Here is a 12746-nt window from a genome sequence, read left to right on the forward strand (position 1 = left end):
ACAGTAGCACTTGGGTCATGAAATATAAGAAGAAGAGTAAATAAAAGGGACTGCATCTCATTCACCTCACCTTCACCCTTAGTCCAAGATCCATGGCTACAAAATGGGGCCATCCACCCCGCCCACATCAGCATCAACATGAGCAGGAAAAGACATTTACTGTATTCATACCACTGAGATTTCAGGGTCGCTTGTGACAGCATTGTAGTCTAGGCTACTACACCAAAATCTATGTGAAGGAACGAAATAGTTAAAACAATCATTTTATACTTTCTGGATAAGAAAACTAAAACTGTCAGATTTATACCTCATTATAGGCTGACAGACATAGAAAGGCACTTCTGCCACGGAAGAAGTGAATAATGGTAAATTATATTTAAGTTGCCCTTTTAGGGCTCTATAAATAGTCAACACAGAATTATAAGAAGTATTTTGATTTGTGAACACAATTTACTTTTCTTGGATTCACATAACAGTAACATTTCATTGAAAAAAATTACTTGGTTAGAAAATTTGTAATTTGTTTTAATCTAATCAAAATATTTCTTGAGCTATTCAAAGTTTCCTGGCTACTCTTCTAAATTTAATCTTAATTTGGAAGAATATTTTTCTATAAACATTTATTACAACAACAGTCATTTAAGAGAGATTAAAATATTAACATAATCCAGGCAAAATTTACAAGCAAATGCCAAGCGTAGACCATATATATTCTGAAATGTGTGCTAGAGAAGATTCACATTATAAACTTGCCTGGCCTTTAACTCAAGGGGCATTGCCAAGACCCTGTATCATCATTATCTCTCAGTAAACTCCAAAGAAAACATTTCGGAAGGATAGACTTAAGTTCATAAGACTCTGATAAATCAAACCAACCTACATGGAAATAATTATATCCAAAACCAAACTTACAAGTGAGTAATGCAAAAGACTAGTAAGAAGTGGCAGTAAAGATTAAACCTTAGTATGATGCATTAAACTACATCTAGTGTCTTTTTTCCTTTACTTTTAAAGGAATCCCGTTGTGGTCATAGAACCATAAAATACAACTATCTAGGGCTGGTTATATCTAGATGTTTACATGGATCTTAAGAAAATAGTGTTGACACAAGATACATCCAGAAACGTAGAAGCAAGGACCTGCTGAAGAAATAGGTCTGGGTTGAAAAAGATGATGATGATAATGATGATGATGATGATGATGACGATGACGACGATGACGACATTAAGTCAACTGATGGATGACTGTAACTTGGAGACTCTCATTGAACACTTATTCATTTCAAAACAGTATGCACTATGCAAAATACAGAAGTGTGTATGAAGGGAGGCCTGTCTTCATGAGTCATCATCTAAGCGCTGGTTTTGTTACAGAGCCATTGGATGAAAATCTAGACCTAGGACTGGAACTAAAATGTCAACCTATTCACCCTCAGCAAGTTTGTGCCTAGCTCCAGGAAGCCAAAGGTTACCAAAAGAAGGGCTCTGAGGGCTAGAAGAGAATGAGATCCACAAAAGAAGACATGATGATAAGTTAGGTGGTGGCTTAATAAAGTCATACTTGCCTTTAGCTTGACCACAAATGACAGTTATTAATGCCTGCAGAATTTTATGTTCACCCAACAGTAAGAGGAAGGAAGAAAGAAAGAAAGAAAGAAAGGAAGGAAGGAAGGAAGGAAGAAAGAAAGAAAGAAAGGAAGGAAGGAAGGAAGGAAGGAAGGAAGGAAGGAAGAAAGAAAGAAAGAAAGAAAGAAAGAAAGAAAGAAAGAAAGAAAGAAAGAAAGGTAGCGGGATCTCAGATAAAGATAATTTGCTGTTACACTGCCTTCTGGCTTTTAGGGTTTTTTTTGTTTTTGGTTTTGGTTTTTTTGACTATTCAAAGCACTTACCATCAAACTTTGCAAGGCTGCTAATATCTGCTCCAAGTTCTGAGGTGACAGGAAGCGCTTGACGAACTTTTAGGTTTGTTTCCCTGTTACATGAAAGAGATGACATGAATTTTTATACACAACAATCCAACAGCTTCTTACTAAAGCTATTGTGTGGGGGCGCACACAAAACCTAACTGAGGAGACCCACAGAACCTGGCTTTCAATGTCGCTAACACCCTGCACACCATCTCAGCAAAGCAACTGGCGTCTCGGGATTCCGGCTCTGGCATTCCACCCACAGCACATCTGTGTAACAACACAGAGATCTGCTTTGCATTTGCATTCAAAAGAACACAGAAGGGAAGAAATATGGTCTCATCCGAACCTACTCACACATCCTATATGAGTTATAAAACACTTTGGAACTAGAAACACCATTGCCAAAAGGAGGCCAGTATCACTCCAACATCTGCTATCTGTGAAGTTTTGTTTGCAAAAGATAGCCGTGGCCACTTTTACGGTAGCTGAAATTTTAATGGTGAAAAGAATGCAGCCTTCTTTTTCTGAGATTTTCAATCCAAGCAACTCTTGGGTGTTGAATGGCACAAGCAGCATGCTGGGTAGATCCCAGAGAGCTGTTCTTCTCATCAACAGCCCACACGTATTACATAGCACTCTACTACTAAGGGCCGGCAGGGCCCATATGGCCACCACTCCTACACTGTGGTAAAAGGAGTGCCATACCAGCTTCCTCAGAATTCTTCCCTCACTCCCTCTTCAGAAAACACCAGTCTGTTTCCAGTGAAACCATGTAACCTTTAGAACTAACTGGTTTTGCTTGGCACAGATCTGAAGAATCAGCCCAGTCGTTGATTAATAAGTTGTTCCTTTTGGTTACTGAGCAGTATTCCACGATGCCCTGTTTTGTTTCCCCATTCACTTGGAAGATATCCAAGTTGTTTCTCGTCTGATGTAAGAAATGCATGTGCACTAAATATTAGCTATGGAGTTTATATAAATGTAAGTTCTCATCTAATTTATTTCATTTATATCCTATGAATAACAGTCCAGTTTGAAATTGCTGAGTTATGTGGTAATTTTGCGTTTAGTTTTTAAGAAACTGACAAATTATTTTCCCAAAATGAGTACTGAACTTTGTGCTCCCTCCCATAAGGTGAGGGGGTTCTGCTACTCCAAATCCTTGCCAGCTTTGGAACAGTCACCGTGCTGGTGTTAGCCATCCTTACAGGCCTGTCTAACACCATTGTGGACTAACTTTTATGTCACTAATGATGTTGAGTACCCTTCCGTGTGCTTGTCCTCTGCTTGTGTGATCTCTTTACCCAACGGTCTATTAATGTCATTTGCCTGTTTTCCAACGAGGGCTGCTTGTTTGTAAGTCTTAGAGCATTTGTATGTATTCAAGATAATTCAAGTCAAGTTCTCTCTCTCTCTCTCTCTCTCTCTCTCTCTCTCTCTCTCTCTCTCTCTCTCTCTCTCTCTACTCTCTCTCTCTCTCTCTCTGTGTGTGTGTGTGTGTGTGTGTGTGTGTGTGTGTGTGTGTGTGTCTCTGGAGAAACCAGCCCAGGGCCTTGTGCTACTTAAGGGAGCGCTCTAGTACTGAACTAAGTCCCCACTCCCTGTAATAACTCTTATGTCCAATTCTTTGACCAGCCAAAATTCAAAGTCTTTCTCCTATGTTTTTGCCTAAATTTCTTAGAGTTTTATTCCTTACATTTGAATTCTGTTTCCTTATTACTTATAAGGCTATTCGAGTTTTCTGTTTCATATTGAGTGCATGGTATGGCTTTTGAGGACTGGTCCACTTCGTCTAAGTTGTCAAATGTGTGTATGTATAGCTGTTTGTAGTATGTCTTCATGATTCGGCTGCCGTTTTCAGGATGTGTTGTCAATTCCCCATTTGCTAAGGATATCGCTAAGCTGTGTCTCTCTCCTTGCTCTTTGTTAGCCTTGACTGAAGTTTGTGGACTAAATGATGTTTTCAGAGAACCAACCATGTCCCATTGTTTCATTTTGTCCTATAGTTTGTTGGGTTTTGCTCTCAATTTGGGATTTATTTTGCTGTTTTCTAGATTCTTGAGATGGAGTGGACAACTTGAAATTTGTTCTCTCTTGGCGCATGAATGACTTACTTCAGTGCTACCCATTCTCCTCTCAGCACCGCTTTAGCTGGGCCTGAACCTGTCCCCTGGGTCACACAGGCTGCACTGCTCCAGTATCTCATCATGGCAAGGACTTGAAAGGCACTGGCTAAACGGTGTGCCTCTGCTGTCTGGCAAGCTACCTGGCTGTGTGAGCCTTGGCTTCGTGTTGTGCATAAGGTCTCATCCAATACACACATCAGTATTCTATAACACACCGCCTAAGTCTCACACATACAGAGATAGTACCTATAGTGAGCAGTCAGTGTCAGTCAAACAGCAGAATCTTTGACACATAACTGCTAAGTGGTCAGTAGCCGGACTCTCAAAGCCAACATCAAAACTGTATCATATTCATCTCTCTTGTCTCTCTCTCTGTGCCTTCGTTTGCCTTTTAAAGCTGTCCCAGTCTTTCTTCTCAGGAACCTTGATTCCCACCCTCTCATTTTCCTTAGAAAATGAAATTAAAACAAACAAAAACCCTAAAAGGAACCTCACTGAATGGTCCTAGTGTGAGATTATTCATGTTCACATGTTTAACAAAGTGTTTTTGGAAGAAACTACACTAAAGGGAAAAGTTGGTATTTTCCAAATAAATTCAAGAGAAAAACTGCTTCAAAACGACTGCCAAGGAAATAACAAGGGACTTCACAACTTGGATTTCTATGTTTCACAAGAAACTAAAGAATAAGATGTGTCTGTCTTCCGAAGACATCCAGGTTACACATCAGCCTACCAGCTTCCCTGACTTAGTACTTACCCATCGAGCTCGGCTGTTTCAACATAGCAGAGACCGTGTGGCTCACTACTGGACAGAAGCAGCAAGTCGGCCTGGTTGAGAAACCATGACAGAGAGATACTTAAGAATCAGGACTGTTGCAACCGCTCTGTCCTGCATCACCCCTCGGCAGCCACAGAGCCTCAGCAACCCGGAGGAGGGAGGCAGGCCCTCCTACTCCTTCGCCCCTGCCATCATGTCCCTCAAGGCAGGAACGGGGCTCCAGGCAACATGCAAATCACTAGTGATTTACATCGCTGCTTTTGAAAATCATATACAAATTCCATTTTTCTGGATTCAATAATTTCTAATGAGAAGCAGACATCTCTTTCAATAAATAAGCTAATTAACACTCCTTATGTGCTGGCAGATGAGCAGTTCAAAGCAGGGAAGGAACAACGGAGATGAAGGAGGAACAGATAAAACGGGAGGAAAATCAGAGAGAAAAAGAAATGAAGTCAAACAAGAGTAGCGAGGAAGTAAAAGGTAGAGGTGAGGAAATGATGGAAAACAGAAAGACATGGGAAAGAGGAGAGAAAGTGAGGCCAAGCAAAGAGCACAGAGGGTGGACTAGAAAACGCTCAGACGACACCACACAGCGGTGGGCAGGGCTGCCCAACACCACACGGCCGCGGACAGGACCCCTCAGACACCACACAGAGGAAGACAGGGCCGCTCAAACAACACACCGCTCGCCCCTCTACTCCACAGTCCACTGTGCTTCAAAATGACATCACATTTCAGTATTAGAATTCTGGCAGGTTGGAAAACTGTTCTTTTCCTCGAATTTAAATTTTTATTTTAAAATAAATATAATTCTGAAGGATTCACCTAAAGAGAACTGACTGACCTAAGTTTCAGCAACTTATTAAGAAACTTTAGTCTAAAGATTTTTCTATGTCTATATGTTAACAGTCCAAGTATCTAAAAATCTTCTTTTATTTTTGAAAAACATAACAATTGCTTTATCTTCAAGTCTTAAATGTTAAGTTCAAAATCCATCTACTCATTTAATTGTCTAGATTATTTACATTACCAACTAAAATCAGGGTGGGGGAAATGATGAGTGTACTTTTATCTAAATGAAGTCCCTGTGACAGCTCCTAGAGGAACAAATGTGGTTGCATCATGGTGGCTCCTCCCCAACTCTGAAGGAATCACCACAGAAGCTAGTCAAGGCAGACACTGCTTAGGAGCTCCTCAGTGTATTCCATGTATTTACACACAGAGAGTGAGTCCAACTGTAGGCCACTCTAGAATCAAGGTTTACCTAATCCTGTGCGGAGGCACAGGTTCATCTTGATCCAGAGTCACACATCTAAGTTTCAGTATGTTCTAGCAGAAGGCATGACAGCAAAAATGTAAACACTCTTTGAGGCTATGACTCTCTGTCTTAAGGATAAAAGAACAATTTTAAACAAAATCTAAAATTCCCTAATTGTAATCATGTATAATTAGAAATCTTTACAATGGTTGGTAGTACCCTTGAATGAATTGGTACAGGAGACAGCTTCCTGAACATAACACCAGTAGCTCAGACAGTGAGATCCACAATTAATAGATGGGGCCTCCTGAAACTGAGAAGCTTCTGTAAGGCAAAGGACACAGCCAGCAAGACAAAAAGGAAACCCACAGAATGGGAAAAAATATTCACTAACCCCACATCTGACAGAGGGTTGATCTCCAAAATTTACAAAGAACTCAAGAAGCAAGTCTCCAAATCACCAAAGGATCCAATTAAAAAGTAAGCTGCAGAACTAAATAGAGAATTTTCAATAGAGGAGTCTAAAATGGCTGAGAGGCACTTGAGAATGTGCTCAACATCCTTAACCATCCGGGAAATGCAAATCAAGACAACTCTGAGATACCATCTCACTCCTGTCAGAATGGCTAAAATCAAAAACACCAACGATAATTTATGCTGGAGAGGATGTGGTAAAAGGGGAACACTCCTCCATTGCTGGTGGGAGTGCCAACTTGTTCAGCCACTTTGGAAATCAGTGTGGAGATTCCTCAGAAAAATGGGAATAAACCTACAAGACCCAGCAACTCCACTCTTAGGCATATATCCAAAAGATGCCCATTCATACAACAAGGATGTCTGTTCCACTATGTTCATAGCAGCTCTATTTGTAATAGCCAGAACTTGGAAGCAACCTAGATGTCCCTCAACCGAAGAGTGGATAGAGAAAATGTGGTACATCTACATAATGGAGTACTATTCAGCAGAAAAAAAAAAAACAATGGAATCCTGAGATTCGCAGGAAAATGGATGACACTGAAAGAAACCATCCTGAGTGAGGTAGCCCAGTCACAAAAAGAGAAGCATGGCATGTACTCTCTCATATATGGATTTTAGACATAGATCTGGGGAGTACAGCCTACAATCCCATGGCCAGGGAGTCTGGAACACAGAAACTTCATTCAGTGGCTGATGGAGGCAGAGGCAGACTCCCATGGCTAAGCACTGAGCTGAACTCAAGAAAGCCAGTAACAGAGAGGGAGGACTGATGACCAAAGGGATTAAGACTGGGCTGGTTTAAGCCCAGAAACAGCTGACCTGACAAGGGTTAACTCTTGAATCCCAGGCTGATGCCTGGGAATCCAGCATGGGGCTGATCAAGACCCCCTGAATGGGGGTGTCAGTGAGGAGGCCTAGGCAATCCATGGGGCCTTTGGTAGTTGACCAGTATTTATTCCTGGCATACAAATGGACATTGGGTGCCCATCCCACAATGTGAGATGCACTCTCACCCTGGACTCTTGGGGGAGGGTCTAGGCCCTGTCCTGGATGAAATGACAGACTATGGACACCCCCATGGAAGAACTCACCCTCCCTGGGGAAAGGAGGGGGTATTGGGTGGGTGGTGGGAGGGGGTGGAAGGAAGGGAGGGAAAGGGAGAGGGACGTGAGATTGACATGTGAAGAAACCTTGTTTCTAATTTGAATTTAAAGTTAAAAATAAAATTTTTAAGAAAAAAAATAACAGAGCACCATAGGAGAAAAGAACCAGGTAGAGTCAAAAGATGGAACCCAGGCCTTGGCATGGCGGTCACCTCGCTGTGCCAATCTGAAGGAGTTTGTAATCTCTTTGTGCTACCTTTTTAGCTTATAAATTGTAATAGCACTGGTGTGCTCCAGGAATAAAGAGTGACTAAAATGAAAAAAAAATCTTTACAATGCACAGATAAAGATGCCCTTGGTACCTGGTGTTGCTTTGCTTCAAAACTCGGTATAGATAATGATGCAATGTCACTGCTCAATATTGAATTCAGCTGTGTTTGTGGTAAACAAGGAGCAGATCTCAGAATATGCCACTAAGGTACCACTGCCACCTAGTGGTCAGTTTCCTCAACCAGCAGTTACCCTACTTTTCCAGAGACTTAGGCTTCCCTGCCTCATGTTCTTACTCTGTCTCCCTGGACAGCAACTTTCCTGCCTCTTCCTGGACCCTCTATTGTCATCTATGCCTGTGCCATCTCTTCCTGGACCCTCTATTGTCATCTGTGCCTGCGCCATCTCTTCCTGGACCCTCTATTGTCATCTGTGCCTGTGCCATCTCTGGCCTTCCTCTCCTTGCTCATCCCCTCTTCCCTACTGCTCCCCTAGAGGTCTCTCCAATTATCATTAAGGAGGCTGGTGGACGGAAGGGATTGACAGCATCCAGCAGAGTACATTGTAGGCACCCAGTCGGTCTTTCTAGAGCACTCAGCAATAATACTGAAAAGGAAAAAACAAGAGAATTGTAGCAAGAACCTTGCCAGTCCCCGGCCATCCTTTGGTCAGAGATGGTGTGAGCAACCCGTGGCGAGGGCACAGCAGAGATATAGAACAGGAAGCAAAGGCGTTATTGTCCAAGTGCCTAGTTGGACCAGACCAAACTTCCATTAACCCCTAGTCTGATGGATGGCCTTCTGCATATGTTTCTCTTATTGGTTGATGAATAAAACACTGATTGGTCAACAGCCAGGCAGGAAGGATAGGCAGAGCTATGAGAAGAAGAAGTGAGGAGGCAGAAAGAGAGACGCCAAGCTGCTGACGAGTAACATGCCAGATTACAGGTAAGTCACAGCCTTATGGCAATACGCAGATTAATCGAAATGGATTAATAATTAAGACAGAGCTAGCCAGTAAGAAGTCCTAGCCATCAGTCAACATTTTAATAATTAATGTGTCTCTGTGTACTTATTTGGGGCTGAGGGGGGTGGGACCTGGAGGGACATGGCCATATCTGGCGGGACAGAAACTTCCATCTTCACTAGTCTTCTTTCACCAGCTATTGGTGCAAGGACTCAGCAATGACTCCCACAAATGAAGCAGAATTTTCCAGCACAAACACCTTTCCCCAGCTTCCATGGGCAAGAGAAAAACCCAAGCAGGTACCTAACAGAATCTAAAGGCAGTATTCCCACCAGAGGAAACCTGCGAATAATCCACTGGATATCTTTAAGTCCTCAGAATCAAAGACAGTGTCTCCAGGGTCCATTTGGCATAAGTATTGACTTAAAGGAGAAAATATCAGAGAATATCAACCCACAGCCATGAAATTCTTTAAGAACTTATGAAACACTCTCATAATTGAATCACTTCATTCTCTCCGAAACTCAGTGGGGGAATAATTCCACTCTTGACATCTGGACAAAGAGCCTGTGTAAGTCTTATCTCGCCCAGCAGTAAAGGGAGAAGGGCATCCCCTATGTCCAGCAGTGAACTGAACTAATTCATGTGCAGTCAGTGGGCATCAGAAGTCATGAGTCTCACCATGCCCAATTGAAGAACCAGAAGCTATAGTCCTGGCACCATCCTTGAAAATGCTCAAGTTAGGAGACTAGCAGCAACGTTAGAGCCCCTGATTACAAGAGAAACACTCAGCTCTGGTGGCTGCTGGGCATTAGGATGAAAGCTATGAGAAACAGAAATGTCACACTCTGTTTGGGATGTCTGCTTTGTTTGTTGGTGTTCAGAACATCTTGGTGATCACTGGGATGCCAGTTCCATCAGAGGAAAAGATGTATTTGTGGAACCAATGTGAGCACACACCACTTCAAGAGCTCCCAGGATTTTCTAAACTGTAGAGTTCTTCATCTTCACCAACATGTATGTTATCTTTACTGTCACGTACATTGTCTTTACTTTCAGTGCAAAATACAATTTTTTTAAATTGATGCATCATGAATTTTAAAAAGCTCACAATTAAAATAGGGCGTGATGGGGTGTGTGGCTATAGGTAACATTAATTCAAACTTTAAATTTCATACCTAGCACATGTTGAAAATCATTGAATAACACTTTGTTTTTCTTTTTAGCAATAAAATTTTTCAATTAAAAAATTCATTGAAAATTTTAAAAAAGGATCTGAGGGGATGGCCCTACTGTGAAGTAATCTTTGTACATATGTATTACTGTAAATATGTATACTCTCATTGGTTAATAAAGAACTGACTGGCCTATAGATGGGCAGGAAGAGATTGGGCAGGAGAGTCAGAATAGGAGGACACTGAGAAGAAGGGAAGAGTCTGAGGAGTCTTGAGCCAGATATGGAAGAAGCAGAACATGTAAAAAATGAGGTAATAAGCCATGAGCCATGTGATAGAACTTAGATAAGAAATATGGGTTAATTTATGTTGTAAGAGCTAGTTAGTAACAAACCTAAGCTATCAGCTAAGTGGTTATAATTAATATTAAGTCTCTGTGTGGTTATTTGGGAGCCAACTGGTGGGACACAAAAAGTCTGCCTACATGGCCCAGTGCCTACGAACATTGCTTCACAAGCAAAAAAGACCTGAGTTCAGATCTCTAGCACCCATGAGCCAGGTGTGACCACCCACCTCTGCAACCCCAGAGCTACCAACCACTGAGACTTGCACATGCCCAGCCCAGTGGAAAGATGGCAAGCTCTGGATCTAGTGAAAGACCTTGTCTCATGGGAATAAAGAAAGAACACAAGAGGACATTTAATGTTTCCTCTAGGCTAGCACACTAGTTGTACAACCACATGTACCTGCATATACATGTGTGATCACACACATACTGTTGTGGAATATTTGTTTAACTAGGCAAAAACGTGTTACATTTGTTTTTACTGCATTTGTTTAATTATGTAAGGATGTGTTGCTGATCCTCCTTGCCTGCCTAAGGCATTCCATTGGTCTAGTAAAAAACTGAATAACCAATAGCTAGGCAGTAGAGGAACAGGCATGGCTGGCAGGAAGAGAGAATAAGTAGTAGGAGAGAAGACAAGGGAGAAGGGAGAAAAGAATAAGAGAAAGAGAATGGGGGGGGGAGAGGGAGATGACCAGGGCCAGTCAGTGACGCAGCCGCCACCCAGTAAGACAAACAGAAGGAAAGAAAGGTAAAAAGCCCTGAGGCAAAATGTAGATGAAGAAAAACAGGTTAATGTAAGTTATAAGAGCTAGCAAGAAACAAGCATACAATATGACGTGGCAATGTCTTAGCTACTGTGGTCATTATCTTCATGAGCAGGCTTCCTAAGGGTCTACTCCAGGATAAAAAGCCCTAGGTGGGTCTTTTCTAGGGAACCATGAATACCACTCCCAGACTAGGCCCCCTGGCAGTCCCTGCCTCCAGGCAGCAGAGAGGAACACCAGTTGTCTCTGGTGATTATAGCAATCATCTATAAAAACTTTGCTCACTTCTGAAACTACTCATAGATATAGGTATGGAATAGCTGTACATGGACAAACCTTGAGTGAAGTGACTTGGTTATGAGGTGCTGTGGTGTTTGGGGAATTTGGGAGGTCCTCTTCTTCTCTTTTAACCAAAGAGACAAGTGGAGAAGAATGGAGATTTTTTTAAAGTGTTATCTTTTTAGCTGACAACACAGAGACTGGGCTTTGGGACTGTGAACCAAAGACCCTTGCTGGCACTTTACCAGAGGCAGGGGTGAGGGCATGCACGGTATTGAGAGTGTGGATTTGGTGTTATCCCTCCACCATGACAATGAGACGATCATAAGCATTCTCTCCCTAATAGATGCTGTGTCCAATGTGGGGAACCACAGATCATATGTAGGCATTTGAATACAGAGTAATTAAAATTCAACATACATTTTTATGCTTGCCTCCTGGGACCCATTTCATGGGAGGCACTGCAACAGTAAACAAGAGACTTGGCTCCCAACTGGTTCTTTTAACCATCTACCTCAACCCCACCTACAGAGGGTCCTCTTCTAGGTTTCACCTCCTAGTTTTATGTCCCCAATATTTTCTGAGTGAAAAATAAGTCACATGAAGTAAAAGTAAATCAATTATGAATGAGACCCTGGCAGACCATCCTGTTTTAGAGGTTCAAGCCACAGGGCACAAAGTTTGAGACCTCTGTTTTGGCTGTCCTGACAACATCTTGTTTATTTTTGTTTGGCATCCCAGCTATTTTCCAAAACCTTAAGATTGCCAGAGAATAAGCCACTTGAAGTATGAGCTCATCTGCTTATCCACCTCGAAGCTCCTCTGCGCATGCTCCTCCGAACTCTGGAGGCACAGACGGTGCAATGATGGAAGACTGATTCTGAGAGGGGGTGCCCAGCACTCTCAACTGGGTTGTTGTTCTTTTAAAGAGATTTTACCGCCATATTGTTCTGTCATAAAAGATTGCAACTTTAGCCAGTGGTGGCACACACCTTTAATCCCCGCACTCGGGAGGCAGAGGCAGGAGGATCTCTGTGAGTTTGAGGCCAGCCTGGTCTGCAGAGTGAGTTCCAGGACAGGCTTCAAAACTACACAGAGAAATCCTGTTTCAAAAAAAACAGAAAAATCTGGACTTTAATAAAGAATACAGTTTAATTCAGAAAATTGCATACAACCCAAAAATTTTTGTAAGTGGTCTAATATATATTTGATACAACCACTATAATAATTTGAATTTTTAGTTTCTGATCTGTACCATTTTTATCACCTTAAATTTGGCTTTACCTGA

At 42.0% G+C, this 12746-nt stretch overlaps 1 protein-coding gene across 1 annotated transcript in view; it reads right to left on the minus strand.

Annotated features, from left to right (window-relative positions):
* The window catches only part of Atp8b4 (ATPase phospholipid transporting 8B4 (putative)), a 177856-nt gene that overhangs the window by 101979 nt on the left and 63131 nt on the right, over positions 1-12746 (minus strand). Inside the window, exons 8-9 of the mRNA XM_021226305.2 lie at positions 4794-4864; positions 1890-1972 (exon numbers count right to left, since the gene is read on the minus strand). Coding sequence (XP_021081964.2) covers positions 1890-1972; positions 4794-4864 — 154 coding nt within the window. The remainder of the gene's footprint in view (positions 1-1889; positions 1973-4793; positions 4865-12746) is intronic.

Source organism: Mesocricetus auratus, unplaced genomic scaffold (genome assembly GCF_017639785.1).
Source record: "Mesocricetus auratus isolate SY011 unplaced genomic scaffold, BCM_Maur_2.0 Super-Scaffold_100004, whole genome shotgun sequence".
Lineage (NCBI taxonomy): Eukaryota > Metazoa > Chordata > Mammalia > Rodentia > Cricetidae > Mesocricetus > Mesocricetus auratus.